Source organism: Anas platyrhynchos, chromosome Z (genome assembly GCF_047663525.1).
Source record: "Anas platyrhynchos isolate ZD024472 breed Pekin duck chromosome Z, IASCAAS_PekinDuck_T2T, whole genome shotgun sequence".
Taxonomy (NCBI): Eukaryota; Metazoa; Chordata; class Aves; order Anseriformes; family Anatidae; genus Anas; species Anas platyrhynchos.
This window is the reverse complement of record NC_092621.1, coordinates 60,949,079-60,972,329: the sequence shown is the minus strand read 5'-3', so window position 1 is coordinate 60,972,329 and position 23,251 is coordinate 60,949,079. Positions and strand designations below refer to the sequence as shown.

Genomic DNA, 23,251 nt, shown 5'->3' with positions numbered 1-23,251 from the left:
GCGACTTCAAAGGAGAACAGCCAGGCTTTAGGATACTTACAGATAATATGAAACTCGCTAAAAATTCTCTTCTTCACAAAGTTGCCTCTAGAAACTAATTGTTCAAAACAGTGATGGCAACAACTTCTTTTTGTTCTTAAAATGAAGTGATTCTGTATGGTCATTTAGGATTGAAATTATCCCGGTTCAACACAAGCATTAAGGTGGCTAAATTTACTGATGATTCTTACTGATTGAGTAATTGAGACAGACAAGATCAGGAAGAAAAGCTAGAGCATTTTTTTCTCTGACTATTCAAACAGAAAAGCTATAATTTTGTGAAAACCAAGAAAATAGGCTGATACAATAAATGACAAAAAAAATAGGCTAAAAGGAATGCTTTTCCTACAATATAAAAAACTGAATAGGCATTATATAATTCTTAATTTCTGAATTGTACCAATTTTGAGAGATTTTTCTTCTCAGTGGATTCAAACAGAATCTCAGTAACTAGGTAATAAAACGTGCTTTTACAAATATGCTTCTGCTCTGGAAACGACTAGATTTTTTTCTTTGGCCTTTTAAGGACAAGCTTTAGTGGTCACCTACAGTGATTATAATAATAATAATAATAAAAAGACTTCTTTTAAAATTATTTAGCAGTTTTACTTGCTTAGAACCTGTTTACACATATAGAGGAAGCACAGTTCTGAAATGTCAATAAAAATGATGACAATAAATCAAAGTCCTGAAACCCTGCTCACAGTTATTTGCTACTTTAAATAAAAGCCTTTTGATTATTTTCTAGGAGAGAAATATGGCTCTCACTGCTCAAGCAGCTTACCATTTTCCACTGTAATTGCTAGAATTTTGTCTGTAATGCTTTAATAGAGAAGATGGAATGATACAGACTTTTTCTTCCAGCAGTTTAGAATATTTATACCTGCATTAGCATAATCTTAAATAATTCATTCTGGTCAAGCCTCTGCTTTGCACAGCAGTAAATCCACTTCTCCATCTCACCTTTTAGTTATATATGTTCTATATACACATAACATGATGTAAGTCTTTCCTCCTTTAAGTCACTGGTCAATATACTGCTTTTTTCAAGAAATCTATAAATCAGACTGCTCTTCACAGAATGCCAGATTTAGCAATTAAATAATCTCATAATATTGTTGATAAAATTGCTGAGCAACTGATATGCTATTTCTTTGCTATTTTTATACGGTATGTACTACATCCTCATGGATTATACAGCATTTTATTCATTCCCTACCTTTCTCAACTTGTTCTCGTGCTTGTTGATTGGTCATTCCAGGGTATGGGCATACTCCTAAACTGAAGGTCTCCCAGAGGAGGATTCCAAAGCTCCATACATCACTCTCAGATGTATATCTCCCTGAGGAAAGGAGAAAACACACAGCTTATCCTTTACAGAAATTCATGCTTCAGATGATTACAGCCACATATTTTTTGTCAAGTTTTATATTAGCAAGCTTTAAGCAGAACAAAGTTGCAGCTACTAAATAAACATTCTGCAAGTATCATGGTCTCCAGCATTTACAATGGTAAACAAGTTATCTTAAGGTCAATACCTAGGAATAATATAAGCTGACTTGAAGTTTTAAGAAGTTTGACCGACTTGTTACATACAGCATATGGCTGAGAAGACCTTACCATGTCAGTTATTTCCTTATAAGTTAAGAATTCTTTACCTCTTACTGTCCAAAACGAATTTTGTTCTTCTTTTAACACACACACACACACAAAAAAAAAAAAAAAAAGATCAAAAAGATCACACACCTTCACTTCAACTCTAAAGATACTTCTTAGAAATTACCTTTCCCATTTCCCTAATATAGCATGGCATATTCCAACCACAGCTGATGTCGCCAAAATTGCCCAGAGAACATCGGATTCTTAATTGAGAAAATACTTTCTGAAAATTAATGTATAGTTTCTTCAATTGTTGTTTAATTTGGACCCTGAAGAACTGATGCTCCCAATCAGTTAAAGGAAAAGAAAAGAAAACATCAGGCCTGCTGGTTCTACTGTTTTCAACTATGCTTCAGAGACAGAAAAAAAATAAATAACTGAATTCCAAACCTCTTTGTGTAATTAAAGCTTTATGTTATGGAAGGTGAGATCTTGGAGAAAATACTACCGTTGTCCCTGTTGGATTCACATTAAGAAAGGTACTGCATCACAAAGTGAAGGCTGCAAGACCTTTGCAGCAGCAGGACCTATGAAAACATTAACTTAAAAATCCATTTACCATATTTCTTTCATCAGCTTTGATGTGTGTATTTCTGCTGCATACTATTATATTGTGTATGCCTTTGTTCTTAAAATTATATGCATGCTTGAGAATGTATTGTTTGTTCATGTCCAACCACTAAACAAACCAAACTAAGCCACTTCTCACTAGAAAAAAGGAAAACACATGTAAATTGTCATGACAGTTCATGGTACGACAACTGTTCTGACATCAGAAAGTTCAGTTTACTGTAAACTAAGTATCACTTCCAGCTGTGCTACATTTGCTAGTGTGCCTAGTAGATGGTAATTATGGACATTCACTAAGCTCTTTGCTGCAAGATTAGTTTTCTTGTCTACATATCAACTCTCTTCAGAGTTTGGCATCCAGTAATTTAACACTTTTCATTGAAATCATTCAGTAAATACAAGATAGGTGATTAGCTTTTTAAAAACTAAAATAAATAAATAAAAAAAGAAAATACATGTTTTTCACTGTTAATTAGCCTTCCAGCTATGCTATTATCTGGGGGAAAAAAAGAGAAAAAGGAAAAAAAAAGCTTATTCATACATAGAAAAAAAAAGCAGTGATTTATTAACATAACAAACAACATGAAGTTGTACTCAAAAAACATAACTTCTAAATGTGTATTTGAATTCTGAGAGAACCATAAGCAAAAATATCCTACACTTGACATATATATCTTATCTTTATTAAGAGCTTTTAAAGCAGTTTTTCCACTTGCTGAAAGTGATGGGAATCATGTAGCTCCAAGCAAAAATAATGTTAAGGAATGGCACTGAACAGTACCCACTGAAGCTGAGGTTCAGTCTTCCACAAACTTCAGAAGCATCAGGATTTCATTATGTTTTCAGGCACAACTCTCTAACCACTCCACTTCTCCTAATCCAATTTCCAGAATTCACAAATTCTTTTTTTTTTTTCCTTTGTTTTGTTTTGCTTGTTTGTTTTTTTTATTTGTTTGTTTGTTTCCTTTTTTTGAGCTACTATTAATTTGTTGTTTAGTATGAATTCAAAGGTGATTAAAAACCAAATTTTTCTTATTTTCTTAAACACTGTATCATTCATGTGATGGGAAAATTACCCAACCCCTCATCTTCCAACCTTTAAATTTTGCCACTATGAAATAGCACAAAGAGTGGCTGCCAAGTAGTTTTGAAATATTGAAGATTTAGTTCTGTTTCAGTCTGGTATCCTTAAATACCTTCAGTGTTACCTACACAAATGAATGCAGTACTTAGGACCACATTATTAGGATTGTAAAATGCAAAACAAATATTTCTACTTGCATCTTTCTATTGAGAAGAAAAGAAGATCCTTCAAAAACACCCAGAAACCTACTACCACATTTTGAAAGTTAAATATGAGACTGCTGAACACATTCAGAAATGTTCGAGATAACTTTTTTTCAAAATGCTACAGAAAATCACTTAAAACTGGTTGGATACAGATGCATTTTAGGAAACACCAATTTGATTTTAATCAGCTGCAGTTTTGTGCCCAGTAATCTGCATAAAAATACCCTCAAAATTAACGTGTTGTCATGTAAGACAGTTTCCTTCTTTATGTAGTTCACTGGACTGCATATGCCTATAAACACTATGTTTCTATCATATATATCAAATAAACCGTATGCACGTCTGAAATAATGAAAATTATTTCAACTTTCAAAACACCAGTTGTAGTAGAAAAAAAAACACACAGAAGAGAAAGTGTATTACACAGTAAACACTAGCAACATTAGCACCTCTGAGAATAATTGATACTATAAGCTCTCTTAGTGTAACTACATTTATTTTTAGCCTTACAAAAGGAAGATCAGCTTACTATGTAATGGCATTAACTCCTGCAAAACTGTTAATGAAGTGAAGCATTTTGCTCTCAATTGTGAGCCATAAAGTTATGATTTCCAATCCATGAGTTTAAACAGAAGCTTTAAGAGATCATAGGAATATTTACAGATGTTTCAAATAAAGTATTTAAAACATTTTTTTTTCTAAGAAATCAAGTAAAGATCTGGTTGGGAGAAATGCATTCAGAGTACGACATCATTCATTTAATATGCTGATTCTTCACAGCACACCTAGAAAATCTAATTTTTTCTAGTTCCACCTGCAAGCTAAAAAGCTAAATACAGCAGTTTCTATTTTTGTTTTGGAAAAACTACCCACATAGTAAGGACCACTTCCCTTAAGCAAAAATAATGGCATTTTCATCCATGATAACAGCATAGCAATTTATAAAAGTGGAGGTAAAGAAAAGCTGCAGTTGAAAAAAATATATAAAGCAGTGACTTTAGTCCTCTCAAATGCAATGACTTATCTAACGTGGAATACTAACATTTTCTACCATTTTCAAAGAAATGCTAGAGTAATCACTGCCATAAATATGCAGAACCTGCCACTCATTTTGCTAATGATTTAGATGACAAACTAGGCCAGCCACTAGAATCAGTTGGCAACATAACCAGAGCATTATTTTATTGCTACATAATAACAATTCTGATGTTGCTAACTTCTTTTGGAGTGTGGAACAGTATTTTACACACAAATGAGGTTAAAATATTTAGCCTCACTACACATTAGCATATTTGAAACATTTTTATTTGAACAGAGCATTTGTATTGGGTTTATGTGGCAAGGCTTTGGTAGCAGGGGGCTGCAGGGGTGGCCTCTTTTAGTTTGCTTTTAGTTTCTCACTGCTCTAATCTGCTATGGATAGGCAATAGATTATATTAGTCTCCATTCCCTGAGTCTGTTTGGCCCATGATGGCAACTGGGGAGCCATCTCCCTGTCCTTGTCTTGAGCCTTGAGCCCTTCTCATCCTATCTTCTCATGCTATAGGTGTTTTTGCAAGAAGGTACACATTCATCCTTACCATAGTTGAGGGCTTCTGGGGCAGTCCACTTGATAGGAATCTGCTTTAAGCCTGATGATGAATACACTCCATCATCTTCTTGACGAGACATTCCAAAATCGCTTATTTTCAGTATGTTGCTTTCACCTACCAAGCAGTTCCTTGCAGCCAGGTCTCTAGGTTAGAACAAGATAGAAACCACAACATTTTTACAAATTTGAAAATCCTTAAGAGCATTGAAACTGTGAAGAACAACATGAAATGGATCATTAGGTCTTTTCTACCACAGCTGAACTGGCCAGTAAAAGCAAGTATGTCACCGCGTCACCTTCACAGGCCAGTAAAAGCAAGTATGTCATCGTCACCAGTTCATTGATGAAATGAGCACAGGTGAGGCTGTTGTGCCTGGTCAATGCCTTGATCATGGTGCCCTGGTGCTGGCAGGGGGCTGTGGGGCTGATGCATGGGGTGAGGCCGGGGCTGCCCCATACCAACACAGCCGGTTCCTGACGGCTCCAGCGGCCTCACCACAGGGCATGGCCAGGCCCCACAGCCCAGATGCCTTGGGGAAACGGGTTTAAGAAAGGAAGAAAATGGTGCTTGTGGGGGAGAGGAGCATGGAGCAAGTGTGAGAGAACCAGCCCTGCAGAAGGAGGGCAGGAGGTGCTCCAGGTGCCACAGCAGAAGTTCCCCTGTGGCCAGCGGAGAGACCGTGGCGGAGCAGCTGGGCATCTCCTGAAGGACTGCAGCCTGTGGGAAGCCCCACACAGCAGCAGGGGAAAAGTGTGAGAAGGAAGGATTAGCAGAGCAAAGCTGGGACGGACTGAGCACAGCCCCCATGCCCCATCCTCCTGCGGTGCCTGTGGGGTGAGGATAAGTAGAGGAGTCAGGAAGGAAGGGGTGAAGTTGAGCCCTGGGAGAAGGGGAGGTCAGGGGGGAAGGAGTGCTAGTTTTTGTCTTTGTCTGTCACCATCCAAACCTAATTTATTTGTTAATAAATTGAATTGAAGTTCCCCAAGTCACGTATGTTTTGGCTGTGATGGTATTTGGTAGGTGATCTCCCTGTCCTTTAATTGACCCACAGGCTTTGTCATCTTACTTCCTCCCCCTGTCCTGCTGAGCAGCGGGGTGAGAGGGCAGCTGGGTGGGTGTCCGGCAGCCAGCCAAGGTCAACCCACCACAACTATCCATGAAGTTCACAGAATTTTTAGGAGGAAAAAAAAAAGAGTTAAAACAATAAAATTTAATCCGTAATGCTACCTACAATTCATGGGCAAAGTATTTTAAAACTAAATTTACAGTGTTTGTTTCCAGCTTAAACAGCTAATATTCCATGATAACTACATTAGCTTTCATGCTTTGGACTGGAGCTGTAGCACAGTTTTGAAGCGAATCCCCTGAGCATTTAATGCACATTGGTTTTGAAGACAGATTTTGGTGCATGGAAACTACATCATTTTTGGAAGATGTCCAAGGAAGAAGTTGTGCACCAAATTTGTCTCCACACCTAAAGCAGAAAAAAGGGTCTGAACCAACGACAGCTTCAAACACTATGAATGGTGGTGACATCCAGCACAGAAGCCCAAACTGAATTTAGTCTGAAGTAGAAGTCTTGATCCATATATATATATGTTAAAGTTTTTATGTCTACAACTACTTTGATCATTTGATCCATATTGATATTGCACTGCATTTTGTGTTATGTAGACAGAGCCTTTGTTTCAGGGTAGTTATTAAAATAGATCCAAACATTTAAACTGTAGCTGACTCACACAAGATTTCTACCAATAAGAACATTTATGTATCTCTAGCATGATGCTCTGTGCAATTATTCTTGCAGCTAGAGAAGATGTACCACTTAAAAACACCTGAAATCACCATTTCCAGCTGAAGATATGCTTGTGTAATATGCACCACGGTATACAGTTTGATGTTAGCATGATATACTGTTCAGTGAAAGTAAGAGGTCTGTAAAACAAAATCAAATTATTATTGCTTATATTCAAGTAAAATGTATCACCATGAAACTTCAAGAATTTATAGCTGAAGTTCCAATCATACTTTAATTATGAGGTGTGGTTTTTTTTTGGTCATTTTACTTCATTTAGTCTAAATTTTGTGACAGATGCACATGAGTAGTGGAAAAAGTAGTAAGTAAAGAACAGTAAAAATAAGTAAAAGTTATATCTGAAAGAAAATTCATGGAGTTAATTAATATCAAGAACACCTCCTTACCTATGTCAGACCTAGTATTTAAACAAGTTATTTAGAAAAACCTAAGTAATGAGCTCTTTTTAGGTGTATTCCTCATATATAAACCTGATTATTAGGGAAAATACATAGAACATAGTACACAGTCTTTGCTTGTATGCAAAGATTACACTCAGTTCACATAGTTTTTGCCTGTTTTGTTTGTACCAGTTTTCTGTTTCTTTTAGAGTCACCTAGAGGAAGCATTTTTCATCATTACTAGAAATTTACAAGTACACTTCCAAGAAAATCAAACTGGTAGAGCTTGTGACATTGTATTTTGAATACACATATACATAAATTAACATTAGATCTCCTGAAAAAAAAAACACAGACAAAACAGTTTTGCTTCAGGAAAGTGATTTTCAAACTGTCTGTTACCAGGCAATGGGTCACAGAATGATACTACTCAAGCTGCCACCCTGTACATGAGCACCAAGAGAGGAATCATGGGCCACTGGTTAGCTAATGGCCCACAGCTTGCGCGGGTGGACACCACTGTCAAGTCTACCATCGATCTTTCTGGGCAAATTGCTGGTTCTTTATTTTTATCTCAGTTACCCATCTATCAAATAGAGAAGTATTCTCATTGCTATCTTCCACAGAACATCAATAGAATTTTATGAAATGGTGAGTGTTACTAACAGTAAGATAGAAAAGGATGCATTGTAAGATAGATGAAACATAACTTACTAGTAAGACTACAAAGAGCAAAATAAATACAGTAGTAATGGTTATGAGTCTCCAACTATTAATACCTTTTTTTTTTTCTCTCAGCTAAAACTCCCAAACTTCTGAACCTGTAACAGTATGTACTACTTTTAAGACATCATTTGCATCAATAAAGCCTTTTGAGACCTTAAAATGTTTATTTCTGACTTAAGTAGATTTGCTGTATTCCTTTCTCATGTGTCAGGTATGCTCTTTCTCTCACTAATTTAGAAAACACTTTAGATGTGCATTTTTTCTTTCCCTTTCTCACCTTAGTCTTCAGGACTTTGTAAGTCTTTGGGTCTTCTGGGACTTAAAAAGTCAAAGGGGCTTTGTAATCACAGAATGGTTGAGGACCATGTCTAAGAGGCCTTAGAGTATCTCCATGGAGGAAGAGACCGTTCTCTGCCACAAAAGCCTGGTGCTGGCTTGTGTTTAGCTCGCTGCCCACCAGGACCCCAGGCCCTTTCTGCAGAGCTGCTTTCCAGTTGACCGTTCCCAACCCAGTACTGGGGCTGTTCCTCCCCTGAGGTGCAGGACTCTGCCCTTTCCCTTGCTGACCTGCATGAGGTCCCTGTCAGCCCATGTCTCCAGCCTGCTGGGGTCCCTCTGGTGGCACCACAGCCCTCTGGTGCATTGGGCAGTTTGGGGTCATCTGCAAACATGCTGCTGCATCACATACATCATTAACAAAGATGTTAAATGGGACTCGTTATTGACCCCCAGGGTATTCTGCTTGTTACTGGCCTCCAGTGAGACTGTACCACTGATCACCTCCCTCTGGGCCTGGCTGTTCAGCACATTTTCAGTCCACCTCGCTGTTGGCCCACCCAGCCCATATTTCAGCTGCTTCTCCAAGAGGTTCTAATGGGATGCTGTGCCAAAAGCCCTCCTGAAGTTTAAGTGGGCAATATCCACTGTTCTCCTTTTATCTGCCAAGATGTCATTTCATCACAGAGGTGATCAAGTCGTAATTATCAAGAGTAATCCTTCTCTCAGACACTTACTTTTCTTATCCTTGTGAGGAGTTGTTTCTTGGAGTACATAACAACTAGCAATGTTTAGCAGATACAGTGATATTTAAATCATGCTAAATCGCACCAAAAGTTCTTTTACTTCACACTCTTAGTAACTTGCCATTCAGTGGGGTGAAGCAGCATGAGTACAGTGTCATTCTCAGTGCTTCACCTTCAGCCACTTCAGTTTCTGTAATTTCATCTACTGTGAATGTATTTTTCAGTTTTTTTTTTCCTGTTCTCTTACTTGTAACGTCTTCACAATGTCTATTTGCTTAACATTTGCTATTTCATTCCTAAGGCTTATAAATACCCTCAAAATTAGGGTATCTTGTTAGCATTTTTGCTGTCATTTTACATCTGCTTCGAATCCTCAGTGATTTGTTGTATTTGCATTTTTAAAAGCATTTTAAAAAACATCAACACATTAGCTACCTCATGCTTTCCTTTTTTTATTCTGAGGGGTTGCTATGATTTTTTGACATATTGCATACAGCTTCTTCATTGCTTCTCCTCGTGTCTGATGGTCTCCTTTAAGATGATATTCATATTTTTCAGCCCAGAAACAAGACAAAATAACCAAAATTGTACTATGGCCACTATGATTTATTACAGAATTTATAGCTATAATCTGAAATAAGTCAGGACATCAGAAAGTATTACTTCCATTGCTTTAAATTAGTAAGTTACAGCTTTAATTTTCTTCCAGTTTCCAGGATTCTAATTCATGTAAATTTGCTACTGATAAATGAAAACAGCTCTACCATAATAGAATCATAGAATATCCTGAGTTGGAAGGGACCCTTAAGGATCATCAAGTCCAACTCTTGACACCGCACAGGTCTACCCAAAAGTTCAGACCATGTGACTAAGTGCACAGTCCAATCTCTTCTTAAATTCAGTCAGGCTTGGTGCAGTGACCACTTCCCTGGGGAGCCTGTTCCAGTGTGCAACCACTCTCTCTGTGAAGAACCCCTTCCTGATGTCCAGCCTAAACTTCCCCTGCCTCAGCTTAACTCCGTTCCCGCGGGTCCTGTCGCTGGTGTTAATGGAGAAAAGGTCTCCTGCCTCTCGACACCCCCTTACGAGGAAGTTGTAGACTGCGATGAGGTCTCCCCTCAGCCTCCTCTTCTCCAGGCTGAACAGGCCCAGTGCCCTCAGCCGTTCCTCGTACGTCTTCCCCTCCAGGCCTTTCACCATCTTCGTAGCCCTCCTCTGGACACTCTCCAACAGTTTCATGTCCTTTTTATACTGTGGTGCCCAGAACTGCACACAGTACTCGAGGTGAGGCCGCACCAGCGCAGAGTAGAGCGGGACAATCACCTCCCTCGACCTACTAGCGATGCCGTGCTTGATGCACCCCAGGACACGGTTGGCCCTCCTGGCTGCCAGGGCACACTGCTGGCTCATATTCAACTTGCTGTCTACCACGACCCCCAGATCCCTCTCTTCTAGGCTGCTCTCCAGCGTCTCATCGCCCAGTCTGTACGTGCAGCCAGGGTTTCCCCGTCCCAGGTGCAGGACCCGGCACTTGCTCTTCTTGAACTTCATGCGGTTGGCGATCGCCCAGCTCTCCAACCTATCCAGATCCCTCTGCAAGGCCTTTCCACCCTCAACAGAGTCCACAACTCCTCCAAGTTTGGTGTCATCAGCAAACTTGCTCAAAATGCCTTCTATTCCTACATCCAGATCGTTTATAAAAATATTGAAAAGTACCGGCCCTAAAATGGAGCCTTGAGGGACCCCACTGGTGACCGCCCGCCAGCCTGACGCAGCCCCATTTATGATAACCCTTTGGGCCCTGCCCGTTAGCCAATTGCTCACCCATCGTATGATGTTTTTATTTAGCTGTATGGTGGACATTTTGTCCAGTAGGATCCTATGGGAAACCGTGTCAAAAGCCTTGCTGAAGTCCAAAAAAATCACATCAGCTGGTTTCCCTTGGTCCACCATACGGTATATTACGGTTATAATACTGTTATGGTGCTTATAGAATACCCTTTGCATCTTAACCTTCCATATGAAGTACACAGAATAGGGTTTCATTCAAGAGTCAGTATATATGATAGATGGCATTTCAAGCATTTGTTTGAAAATTGTATGCATAGCGAGCTGATAACAGAAAACAACTGTGAAGAGTCACTATTACAAACTATTACAGATAATTTCAATGTTAAATATCTGTAGTAATTCATTTAACTTTCTAGACAGTCATTAAAAAAGCACACACATGAAGGAAGTGAGTATGTTCTATTTGTTTTCTTTCTTCTTTATAATGGTACCTAAAGCACACATCTTGAAACAGTGCAGATATAATTGCATTAGGTGCCTCTCTCTACATGGGGCATTGTTTTGCTTCTCATGCAGCATTTTTAACTTGCTTCAGTAATTCCATAAAATCAATATATATCTTCTTTAACATAGAAAATCAGCAAATATTCCTTATTTCACATTGTGAAATCTGTACAAATTGGGAACAAATCACACTGATCCTCTGTAGAACAAGTTTGTTACTACAAGAGAAGCTATGACTCTCACTACTTAATACCATGATTATGCAAGTTCCTAGTGCTATTAGAAACAAATGCTTTCCCTCCAACTACTAGAGAATAAAAATTAATATGTAAATCAGAGATCTGAGTTTTAAGCAGTTCCTCTAAATGCAAACAGGGCACTGACTACAAATCACTAACAGGGGTTGAATATGCTGAATCTGCGAGAGAGAGATCATACAACCCTTTTGCTAAAAATTCAATAGCAAGTTAAAGAGGAAGTAGAGCCAATTCCTCTGTGCTGGGAGTTGTTACCATCTGGATTCATGTCTGTCAGTGAAGAAATAAACCACATAAACTTTTCTCTAAGGACTCTGTTCCCCTTCCTCCGCCCCCCAGAAGAAATACACTGAAAGTAATACCTAGTATTTGAATGGGATTCCATCAATTAAAGCAAAACAAAAGCGTAAACTCATTACTAAAGCAGCAGGACAGACTGCCTCACCGAACTAATTAGCCATTTTATAGCCCCTCCCTGGATCACGGAGTTAAAACACTCCTAGGTGATAAAAGCAAGTAATTAATTAGTGAACAGGATCAGTTTATCCCCTCTGCACATTTAATTCAACCAAAACAGTCTACTACCTGATCAAAAAAGGAGTGGCAGGTCTACAAGTGAAACTGCAATTTTTTTTGTGGACTATAGACACTACCTCTCCTTCGACCACATTAGGTAATGTTCAGTGGTGGCAGCCAACTAAGTCAAATTATACCTATTTCTAAACTGTCTTGATACACACATGGTGCTCATTTTGTTATACATGGAGACCACAGTCAAAATTATATGTCTTAATAACAGACTGGAAAAGTATTAGAAGGTCAGAAATGCATCCTTCGAAGTGTTCTGTGCTGTCCTCCCCCTTTTACACTTTTTGTTCTTGATTTCTCCACATTAGTTCATATATCGTTATGAATACTAGAGAATTCTAAGAAAACAGTGATTAACTGTGTGGTGGTTTTACCCTGCTGGGCAACCAAACTCCACCACAACTGCTCTCTCAGAGAGAGAGCAGGCTGGAAAGAAAAAAAAAAAAAAAAGCTCATGGGTTGAGATAAGGATAACTTAATTAAAGGGAAAAGGAAGAGGGAAACAACAACAAGCAAAGGCCTTGAGGAAGCAAAGAGAAGGTGAAAAAAATTACTCTCTACTTCCCATCAACGAGCAATCAGGGCATCGATACAGGAATCAGGGTGTAGCAGTTGTTTGGGAGGACAGACCTTTTCAAAATGGGAGTCCCCCCCTTTTATTGCTGAGTGTGACACCATATGGCACAGAGTACCCCTTAGGTTGGTTTAGGTCAGCTGCTCTGGCAATGTCCCCTCCCCACGTCTTGCCCACCCCCAGGCTTGGGTGGTTAGAGGAAGCCATGGTCATAGGGTCATAGAATCATTCAGGTTGGAAAAGACCTTTAAGATCATCTGGTCCAACCATCACCCTGCTACCAATGTCACCCACCAAACCATGTCCCTAAGCACTAGGTCAAACCTATTTACAAAATACCCCCAGGGAAGGTGATGCCACCACCAACCTGGGCAACCTGTTCCAACGCCTGACTGCTCTTTCTGAGCAGAAATGTCTTCTCATTTCCAATCTGAACCTCCCCTGGCGCAACTTGAGGTCATTCCCTCTTGTCCTATTGCTGGTTTATCTGTGAGAAGAGGCTGACCCCCAGCTCCCCACACCTTCCTTTCAGGTAGTTGTAGAGAGCCGATGCTTTACCAGCAGCATTCAGCAATAGACACAACACTGGTGTGATACCAGTGCTGTTCTAGCTACAAGTGCAGAGCACAGCACTGCAGGGAAAGTTCACTCCATCCCAGCCAGTCCCAGTACAAGTTGTAATACTAATAATCGCTTCTCTCTGTTCCTCATATTATACACGTCCACCTTCATTCTCACAGAAGAACAGGGCTATGAAAACAGAGAAGACCCAAGTTAGATGTGGCAGTGATTTCTTAATAATGTCTAGTGTTCTGCTCACTACCCAGAGTTTTCAATATTGCCCAGTTTTTCTCAACCATAAAATAAGTAGATTTCCCCACCTCGCAGCAGTAAGTGACATTCAATTACTTTCTCCAAAGTATTTTGCAACTTGCAGGTTAAGAGACTTAAAAATTAGGAAAAACAGCTTAAAAGAGAAAAAAAAGTTACGAACCAAACCCCAAATAACTGTGTCCAGTAGCTGAATAGCACCACAATACCTGGCTTGTATCTAAAGGTGGATTTTTTTCCAAAGAACCAGCACTGTGCTGCTGACTCTCATAGTCATGGCAGTTAGAGCTATCAGACAAAATTATTTCTAACATCTTGATGAATGTATCTCTGTGAACAAATCTTACTAAGATTGCTTTAAATCAAAAGACAAACTTTAAATAATAAAGGCCAAAGAAAACAGGAAAAAATGAACTGCCAATAAACCTTAAGGATTAAAATTAATGCATGGCCTAACTAGAAATTGATTGGTAAGTTGGTGAACAAAGAAGCTATTCATAAATGTCAGATTTCTACAAAATCACAAAACTATATTCAAATACAAAATATGCTCAGTAGATATTGGGAGGCAGCGCTACATGTTTTAAAGATGCTGCAAATATGGATGACAAACTCAGTTATCCCTTTCTGCTCCCAGTTAGCATCAGGCTGTTAAAAGAAGACTTTTGTTTGTCTTCAGTATGGTGGGCCACTGTCAACAAAGACCCTGATTCATTGTGCAGTTAGGTAAATAAGGAAGCTAAAAATGTCCCCCACAGAGGGAATGAAGCAGTGAGTAACCCCTCATGCCTTTGAGAAAATAGCCTACATCAGCTCTCAAAGAGAGCTCAGCATCCTTGGCACAGCCCAGGTGGAGATGAGGGGGGCACTGCGGGGTGACATGCAGTGCCATGCTGCTGAGGGGCACCCTTTCTGCTTTGGGTACATTTTTACCTGGGATGAATCCCAGGTTCCTACCACACATTATGGAGCACCTGCCCACTAAAGAGGTAGTAATGGAGGAAAATAAAGGAATGGAAACTTGCTGTTTGCAGCTCAGATATGTGACTATACAAACTGATGCATTACAAAACTTTTACCTTCTTTGAAAAGCACTCAGGAAAGTTATTAGGTATCCTCCATTTTCAAAGAATGACAAGGTTTCCATACCAACTATTTTGAAAGAGGGAAAGATGGGCATGGTAGACAATTAGTTCCCCTGAAGAGAACCAAATACCATCAAAGTAGTAGACTATAAAGACAGAAATGAAACAATAAATCAATACATCATCTATTCCTCCCACCTTTCTCCTCTTTCTGAGGAATGTCTCTGCTTTTAGAACAGAAACATTCCTATCAGCAGCATCTACATGTTTTTTATCAGCCTTGTTTCTCAACTTTTTTTCAGAACATAATAGTTATTATTTGTACTTTTCTGAACAATTATTTTGATGAATACAGAAGCATAGTCATTTTAGTCTATAATAATCTTCTTTGCATTGATGTCCCTGTAGATTTTTATAACCCTTTTTTCCTGTGCAATTCTGATTGCATGTAATGAGCTGAGCTAAATGTAAGACTTATGAATGTCTAATGTCCTTTTTCTTCCCCCTTATACTTCATTTATCTCTTGAAACAATGGTTTGCAATTCAATTTATTTGTATCTCAACTTTTTTCTTCTGTTAGTTGGGAAAACTTACCTTAACTTTGTCCAACACGAACAACTTACAAGGGTACATAAATGCTCCCTACAATTTTAAAGTCATGCTAAACCTGTAAGTAGTCCCCTCCTCCCTGTTTCCCCCTCGCCCCTTCCCCTTTTCTTCCTTTTAGAGGTAGGGGAACTAAAGGTCTACATAACCTACATTTTATGTTCATGAGAAGGCCTTTACATATTAAGTTTGGACAACTGTACAATAAACTATCTAGTCTCCTTACTTCTGATAAAGTTATGGGTTAGACTATGAGAATCCAATTTTAGAAAAAAAAAAAAAAAAAACAACAAAAAGCAATTCTAGTGATAGTCTACGTGAAAACTAAGAATCTAGATAGTGCTAGCACTGGATGGTAAGTAACTTTATGGAAATCCTATAATACTAGGGCAACTGAAAACTGAAAAACACATTCCAGAAATCCCTAACAGTAGGACAGACAGAAATACCACTACAGGATCCCACGCAACCATTCCTACAGTCTGGAAAGAACATTATAGTATAATAGGCACAAATAGGGTGGAATAGTTCAGTAGGAAGGGACCTACAAAGATCATCAAGTCCAACTGCCTCACCACTTCATGGCTAACCAAAAGTTGAAGCACATTAATGAAGGCATTGACTAAGAGCCTCTTGAACGCTGACAGGTGTGGAGCATCAATCACCTATCTAGGAAGCCTGTTCCAGTGTTTGACCACTCATGGTAAAGACATTTTTCCTAGCGTACAGTCTGAACTTCTTCTGGCATAGCTTTGTGCTGTTCTCCTGAGTCCTGCCATCAGTTACCATGAAGCAGAGGCCTGCACCTCCCTCTCCCCTTCCCTTCCTCAGGAAGTTGCAGAGCCATAAGGTCACCTCTTGGCCTTTTTATTCTCCAGACCAGACAACTGTCCTCAGCCTCTCCTCACAGGACATACTTTCCAGCCCTTTTACCAGCTTTGTTGCCCTTTTCTGGATGCTTCAAAGTGTCTTACAATCCTATTTATTGTCCTCTCAACACAAGCCAGCAATGCACACTTGCTTCCCAGAAGGCCAACTGCATACTGGGCTGCATCAAAAGATGTGTGGTCAGCTGGCCATGGAAGGCGATTACCCTCCTCTGCTCTGCCCTTCTGAGGCTCCAGCTGGAGTGCTGCATCCAGGTCTGGGGCCCCCAGCACAAGAAGGATGTGGAGCTGTTAGAGTGGGTCCAGAGGAGCACCTCTCCTATGAAGAAAGGCTGAGAGAACTGGTGCTGTTCAGCCTGGAGAAGGCTCCAGGGTGACCTCACTGCAGCTTTTCAGTACTTGAAGAGGGCTTATAAAAAAGACAAGACAGCGACTTTTTGCAGATGGCTTTAAACTAAAAGAGGGGAGATTTAGATTAGAGGTTAGGAGGAAATTCTCCACTCAGACAGTGGTGAGGCCCTGGCACAGGCTGCCCAGAGAAGCTGTGGATGCCCCATCCCTGGAGGTGTACAAGACCAGGCTGGATGAGGCCCTGAGCAACCTGGTCTGGCGGGAGGTGTCCCTGCCCATTGCAGGGGGTTGGAACCGGGTGGTCTTTAAGGTCCTTTCCAACTCAAGCCATTCTGTGATTCTATGGCTTACGCTGTGGAAGCCAGCACTGCACACAATATTCAAGGTGAGGCCGCAGCAACGCTAAATACAGTGGGAGCATCACCACTTCTGACTGGCTGCTGATGCTGTATTTATGCACCCCACAACGGTGTTTGCCCTCTTGGCTGCCAGGGTACGCTGCTGGCCATGCTGAGCCTGCTGTCACCAGCACCCCCAGGCCCCTTTCTCCTGAGCTGCTCCCCAGCCGCTCATCTCCCAGCCTGTTCCTGTGTCTGGCAGCGCTCTGCCCCAGGGGCAGCTCCCAGCATTTACCTTGTTGAACTTCATGCCACCAATGATTGTCCAGTGTATCTAGGTCCCTTTGCAAGGCATCCCCCTTGAGATTAGACTCAAAAGGTCTGTAGTTTCCTGTGTCATTTCTAATGACCTTCTGGTAGATTGGTGTAACACTGGCTAACTTGCAGTCTGTGGGGAGACCTCAGATTCCCAAGCGCTTTGGTGGGTTATTGAAAGGGGTCCAGCTATAATGTCTGCTAACTTCTTCAGTAGTCTGAGGAGAATCCCATAAGGCCTCATGGTCTTATGAACACCCAGCTGACACAATCTCAGCTTATAATTTTGGTGACCACAGATGAGAAGTCACTGCTACCCTAGTTGTGGTCCTTCCAACTCTAATGACTGGACAGCCCAAGATCTGTCATTGTGATTAAAAGCTGAGGCAAAAAGCAATGAAACAAACAAAAACCAAAAACCATTAAATGCCTCTGCCTTTTCTTCATCCTTACCTTTAAGCAAAAACATGGGTAAGTTTATGATATTCATAACATTTTTAATACTCCTCAAAAACATATTTGATATTCAAGTGAATTTTACAGAAAATTAAGTGTCCAGAAAGTAGTCAGCCAAGATAGATAATTCTTTAAGTATCTAAGATGGTTAATTATCCAAGATGAATCAGAAGTTTTCATTCTTCGCTCAAGAAAGTTGCAACTCAAATTCAGAGACATCTTCCATTTACAAAATCAGATGTACAAATAGATTGAGTTGTTCCCAGTAAGCAAACACCATATTCAAGTAAGAATTTCCATATGTACTGTATCATTCATAGAAATAATGAAGGTGAAACACAACAGCAGAGCATATGATTATATTAACTAGCAAATTCTTTATGTGATAATATCATGGAGTTAATCAACCTACTTGATGTACCAAACTTGCTGCAGTAACTGTCCTTGCCCTTTTATACAAGGAGGGCTTCTCAGTTCTTAATTCTGAATTAAGTTTTGAATGTTTTACATATTCTATTCTGTAGCACAATGTCGAATTATCATCGATTTCTCTGCACAGAGGCATTAAATATTGGTTTAACTTGTTTACAAACTTGATAATACCTGAAGAGACAAACTATCTCTGTTGTCCATCATACATCACTGATAGAAAAGCTTGTAGGCTGCATTTAAAGAAAATGTCAAAAGTCGTGTAGTTTTTAGCACTGATTTAATGAATAAGCTTTTAAGAAGATCAAATTTTCTTTCTGTTTAACATTTTTTCTAGTGTTAATATTATACACTGCATGTAGTTTAAAATCAATTTAACACTAATAATGGAAAGTAGAGCATGAGAAGTCAACGGAAAACATCACAAGCACCCAAGGAACCATAAAATTCAGAAGCACAATTATAATACAGGTTAGTATCTGTATTTTCATCTTTTTCACTAAATTAAGACAAATGAGTACAATAGTATTTGCAGAGCTTTTCAGGTCTCAATGAAAAAGAAGGTATTTAAATTTTTTTCTCTCTCTTCTTAGGTTGGAGTTAAGTTCTCAGAGTATATCAAAGCTTTATGCTTCACCTGAGGCAGGTATACTGGGTTTACATGGCAAGGTTTTGGTAGCAGTAGTGGATACAGGTGTGGCCTCTGTGAGGAGAGACAAGGAGCTGTCCCACTAGTGGTCAGAAAGAGCCCCTTCCAGCCAGATGCAAAATGGACCCACTGCTGGCCAAAGCTGAGCCAGTAAGCAATGCTGGTTGTGCCTCCATGGCAGCAGGTTTAAAAAAGGCTAAAACATGCTGTTCAACGCATAGAGGAATGAAAAATGTGAGAGAAACAGCCCTGCAGGCACCAAGGTAAGTGGAGATGAGAGAGAGAAGGTGCTCCAGGTGCCAGGGAAGAGATTCCCCTGTAGCCCATGGGTCCCCCATGGAGCAGATCTCCACACTGCAGCCCCCCCATGGGTGGAGGAGCCCCCGCTGGAGCAGGTGGATGTGGCCTGGAGGAGGCTGCGGCCCATGGAGAGCCCCCGCAGGAGCAGGCCCCGGGCCGGAGCTGCAGCCCGTGGAGAGGAGCCCACACAGGAGCAGGGGTCTGGGAGGAGCTGCTGCCCACCCGTGGGGGACCCGTGCTGGAGCAGTTTGCTCCTGGGGGACTGCAACCTGTGGTATAGACCCACACTGAAGCAGGGAATAATGTGAGAGAGAAGCTGAAAGCCTAAGTTTTATGAACTGACCTCAAGTCCCATTCCCTATCCCTCTGTGCTGCTTGTTGGGAAGGAGGTAGAAGAGTGAGAAGTGAAGTTGATCCTGGTAACAAGGGGGTAGGAAAGTTTTTTTTCAGTTTGCTTTTATTTCTCACCATCCTACTCTGTTATTAATTAGCAATAAATTAAATTAGTCTTCCCCAAGGTGATTTGCCTGTGGCAGTAATTGGTGAGTGGTCTCCCTGTCCTTATCTTGCTTGACTTCTTTTTTTTTTCATCATATTTTCTCCCTATCCTGGTAAGGAGGGAGGCTGAGAGAGCAACTGCATGGACATCTGGCAGCCAGGCAAGGTCAAGCCATCACAGCAGGCAAGAAGTTTAGCCGCTACTGCTCTTTCAACAGCTAACACGAGCCATGTTATATTGCGGATTAATTTGTTAACTCTAATGCATTCATATAATTGAAATGTGTTTGCTCCTACCAGCAGACAAGTGTGGATTAAGATTTCAGAAGTAACACATGAATCTGGACTAAAGTTCATGTTTTTAGTTGACTGAATATTATATAGGCATTAGAGACCAAGACAATTTATTTAGTGAAGTTAAAAAATTAAAAGCTAATAATCACAGTAAAAAGATATGAAGCATTCAGCATAACTATGGTAGAAGAGGCTACACATTCATGAAAATAATATACAGGAATGAGAAAGAAACCAAATAAATCAGGTTTGATTAGAGCTGAGGAGGAAAAGACAAAGTAGAGTAGTATTAGAGTCAAATAGTGCTAGACAAGAGGGTTGTATTGTAGTCCCAATCTTTGTAGCTAGGACATTAAAAAAAGATGCCTCTTGAATTTTTTAAAGAAAGAGATAAAGGAAACCAATACCAAAACCACAGAGAAGAATCATCTATATTTTAAAACAATTATTACATTTATTTTTTTTTCTTATCTAGTAAGGTAAAAAATTGACTGGATGGCAGAGCTAACTTTCATAAACTGCAAGAACTCACATGTACATTCACATTCATCACAAGCAGATTTTATAGCTGGGAAGAGTTAAGGACTACATGTTAGTAAATCCAAGGGCTCTAAGTTCATCACCTACTGAACACCACCCTTCTTCTCTTACTGAACCTCCATGCTATTTCATTAAATCATCTGTTACAAGATTGTCCTTCTCCTGGAACACCCAGTATTCTCTATCTCAAAGAAGCCATCCTGCCTCTGGCTGTTGTCTGTCTCTGTTGAAGCACGCTCACTCATGTACTGTGTTGATTGCCAATGGATTTGGAATGCTCTCATGTCCTCTGCGAACTCAGAGGTGCTGGAAACACTTCCCTGTGCTTAATTTAAAGATGGGAATAGAATTAAGTATTAGAAAACTACTGCAAAGCTTTTGATTTACTGTACCTGGCTTTTATTCTGAAGTATTTCCACACATACACACAAATTATATCACTACATTTTAGATACACACGATCCTCTTCACTGTTTAAAATTTTACCTTTATTTTAGCATTTGCACTGGGCAAAGGTTATACAATAAATAAGCAAAGTTCAGCTAAGCATTTGCTAAACTCCTAAAATCTTTCTGCAGGAAGAGATCATGGATATTGCTACTATTTTGGAAATTTCCTAGAAGACTGTAGAAAGTGTCACAAGACAATGTAGTGAAGTTGCCTGTCTTCATTTATCAGCTTTGTTAATGATCTGAAGGAAAAGTCAAATAGCAATTTAACTAAATTTCCAGATGATAACAAATTAGGAGCTGCTACAAACACTAGTAAGGGCAAAGAAATAAAAATAATGAAAGAAAGGTTGGGAAAAACCTGTTGGAAGCAACAAAATTAGACTTAACTTGTAAAACATAAAGATATTTTGAAAAATTAAGCCTAAATACAAACATTTGCTGGGACTTCTTTTCTCTGGGCAAAGAAAAAAGAAGGCTTGGAGGAGATCTTAGCAATATATATAAATACTTGAAGGGACAGTGCAACGAGGGCAGAGCCAGGTCTTTTCAGAGGTGCCCAGTGACAGGATGAGAGGCAATGGGCACAGACTGAAACATGGGATATAAGCTCCTGTGCTTGTGTCTGGACGCCAGGAGCACGGATTTACTATGCGGGTGACCGAGCACCGGCACAGGCCACAGAGACTGTGGGGTCTCCCTCCTTGGGGATCTCCAAAAGCCCCCTGGATGTGGTGCTGGGCACCTGCCTGAGCTCCCTGCCAGCCTCAACCACTCTGCATTTGGTGGGTTAATGATATCTACTTTTATTTCTCAACAGAAACAAATTTCCACTAAAAAGATAGAACTAATTCTTCTTTCCTGATACTTAACATTTGGACATAGGCATACTGTGCAATACCTTGTCTCTATATATACCTTGACCCTATATTCTTGAATTAGTTTACCAGGCCCCTCACCCCCTCTATTTTTTTTTTTTTTTTTAAATTTCTGCCACACTACTCAATAAATGCCTCAGGTACAGCTCTTGCAGGGTTCTACTTGCTTTCAATTTTTCTCTGCTTATGAGTCATTGTGTTTACAATGCACAGAGAAAATTTCTGAGACACAATTTCTCAGAAACTTCTCTTCATATCTACAGCTCCTCTCATCAAACAATACAGTAACTTCCTACTGGTTCTTACTGGTAGCAAAACTTCCTCTCTTTTACATGGCTTAGCTTTGCTGATTTCTTTTCCATTGTAAAAAGTTCATGTGCTCATGGCCTGATGAGTTGGAGAAGGAGGTAAGAAATATTTTGCCCTACTGGCATTACTAATCTTGCCTGCAATCTTGTCTTAACTGTGACAAATTAATAGTCATAAAAAAATAGCAAAGGTAATCATAATTATTTATAGCTTTGATTTGGGAATGCAACTTTCTCCTGCTCATTAATGCCACTGCCTACTACTGTATGTATAAACAGCAAAGACGTCAGACCTTCCACAGTAAGAGAAACCAAAAGATACAAAAATGAAAAAAGACAACATCATAGCAAATAAAATGAAGGGCAGAACCAATGGTAAAGATCAAGGATGTAAGTACAATTTAAAAGCAGGAAGTCCAGATTATTATTGTTGTCAAGCTGACATTTATGAGGCAAGAAACAAAACAAATACCAAACTAAATGATTCAGAACAATAATGAAGAACACAAAAATGACTGGAAATGGCAATATATGTGTTTTTGGTATTTCTGCAGGACCTTTGTTTCTCTGAAAAGTGTTGAGCTATAGTTTTTTATTTAGGAGAATATTTAGAGGAAACAAGGCTGATGCATTGTAAGTGCACTGAGTAGTTATTGCAATACACAATACACAACTTACAACAGACTAATGTTCTCTAAGTGTCATTTAGAAATGTAAGTCAAATGTAACTCAGATTACTTAAAACCATGAGCAGGATGTGACAATGACAGCAAATCCCTGTGAAGAAACCTGTCTCTAGCTCACTATAGATTGGAAAGTGTGAAAGAACACTGGCTGGAACAAAAACAGCTAATGAATTTGGTATTATTTTCTCATATATACAACAAAAACAACATACAAAAACAACAAAAAAAATAAAGTACTTTGCATACAGTTAAAACCAGTAAATGACTATTTTTTTAACTAGCTATTACTTGTAAATATTAGCTACAAACTTAAATCCTGCTTCCACTAAAGTTAATTAATTTAATGGAATCAGGATTTCAAGATTTGTTTTTAAGCTGAATACGATCAAACATTCTAATATATATTTTCTAACTTGTTTAGTTTCTCTACAATCAGATATAGTCTCTTGAGAGATATTGTGCAAACCTGAATTAACATGGGGGAGTCACACATGAAAAAGTGGAGCATAAGCATTGTCTTGGTGACAGAACAAAGTAAATTT

General features: G+C 39.5%; 1 protein-coding gene across 5 annotated transcripts in view; it reads right to left on the bottom strand.

Moving 5' to 3' along the window:
* Window positions 1-23,251, bottom strand: part of FER (FER tyrosine kinase) — a 190,510-nt gene that overhangs the window by 9,001 nt on the left and 158,258 nt on the right. For all 5 annotated transcript variants that reach the window (XM_038170166.2, XM_072030728.1, XM_038170164.2 and 2 more), the window contains 2 exons: window positions 5,139-5,293; window positions 1,259-1,381 (listed from right to left, as the gene is read on the bottom strand). In XM_038170166.2, the coding sequence (XP_038026094.1) occupies window positions 1,259-1,381; window positions 5,139-5,293 (278 nt within the window). The remainder of the gene's footprint in view (window positions 1-1,258; window positions 1,382-5,138; window positions 5,294-23,251) is intronic.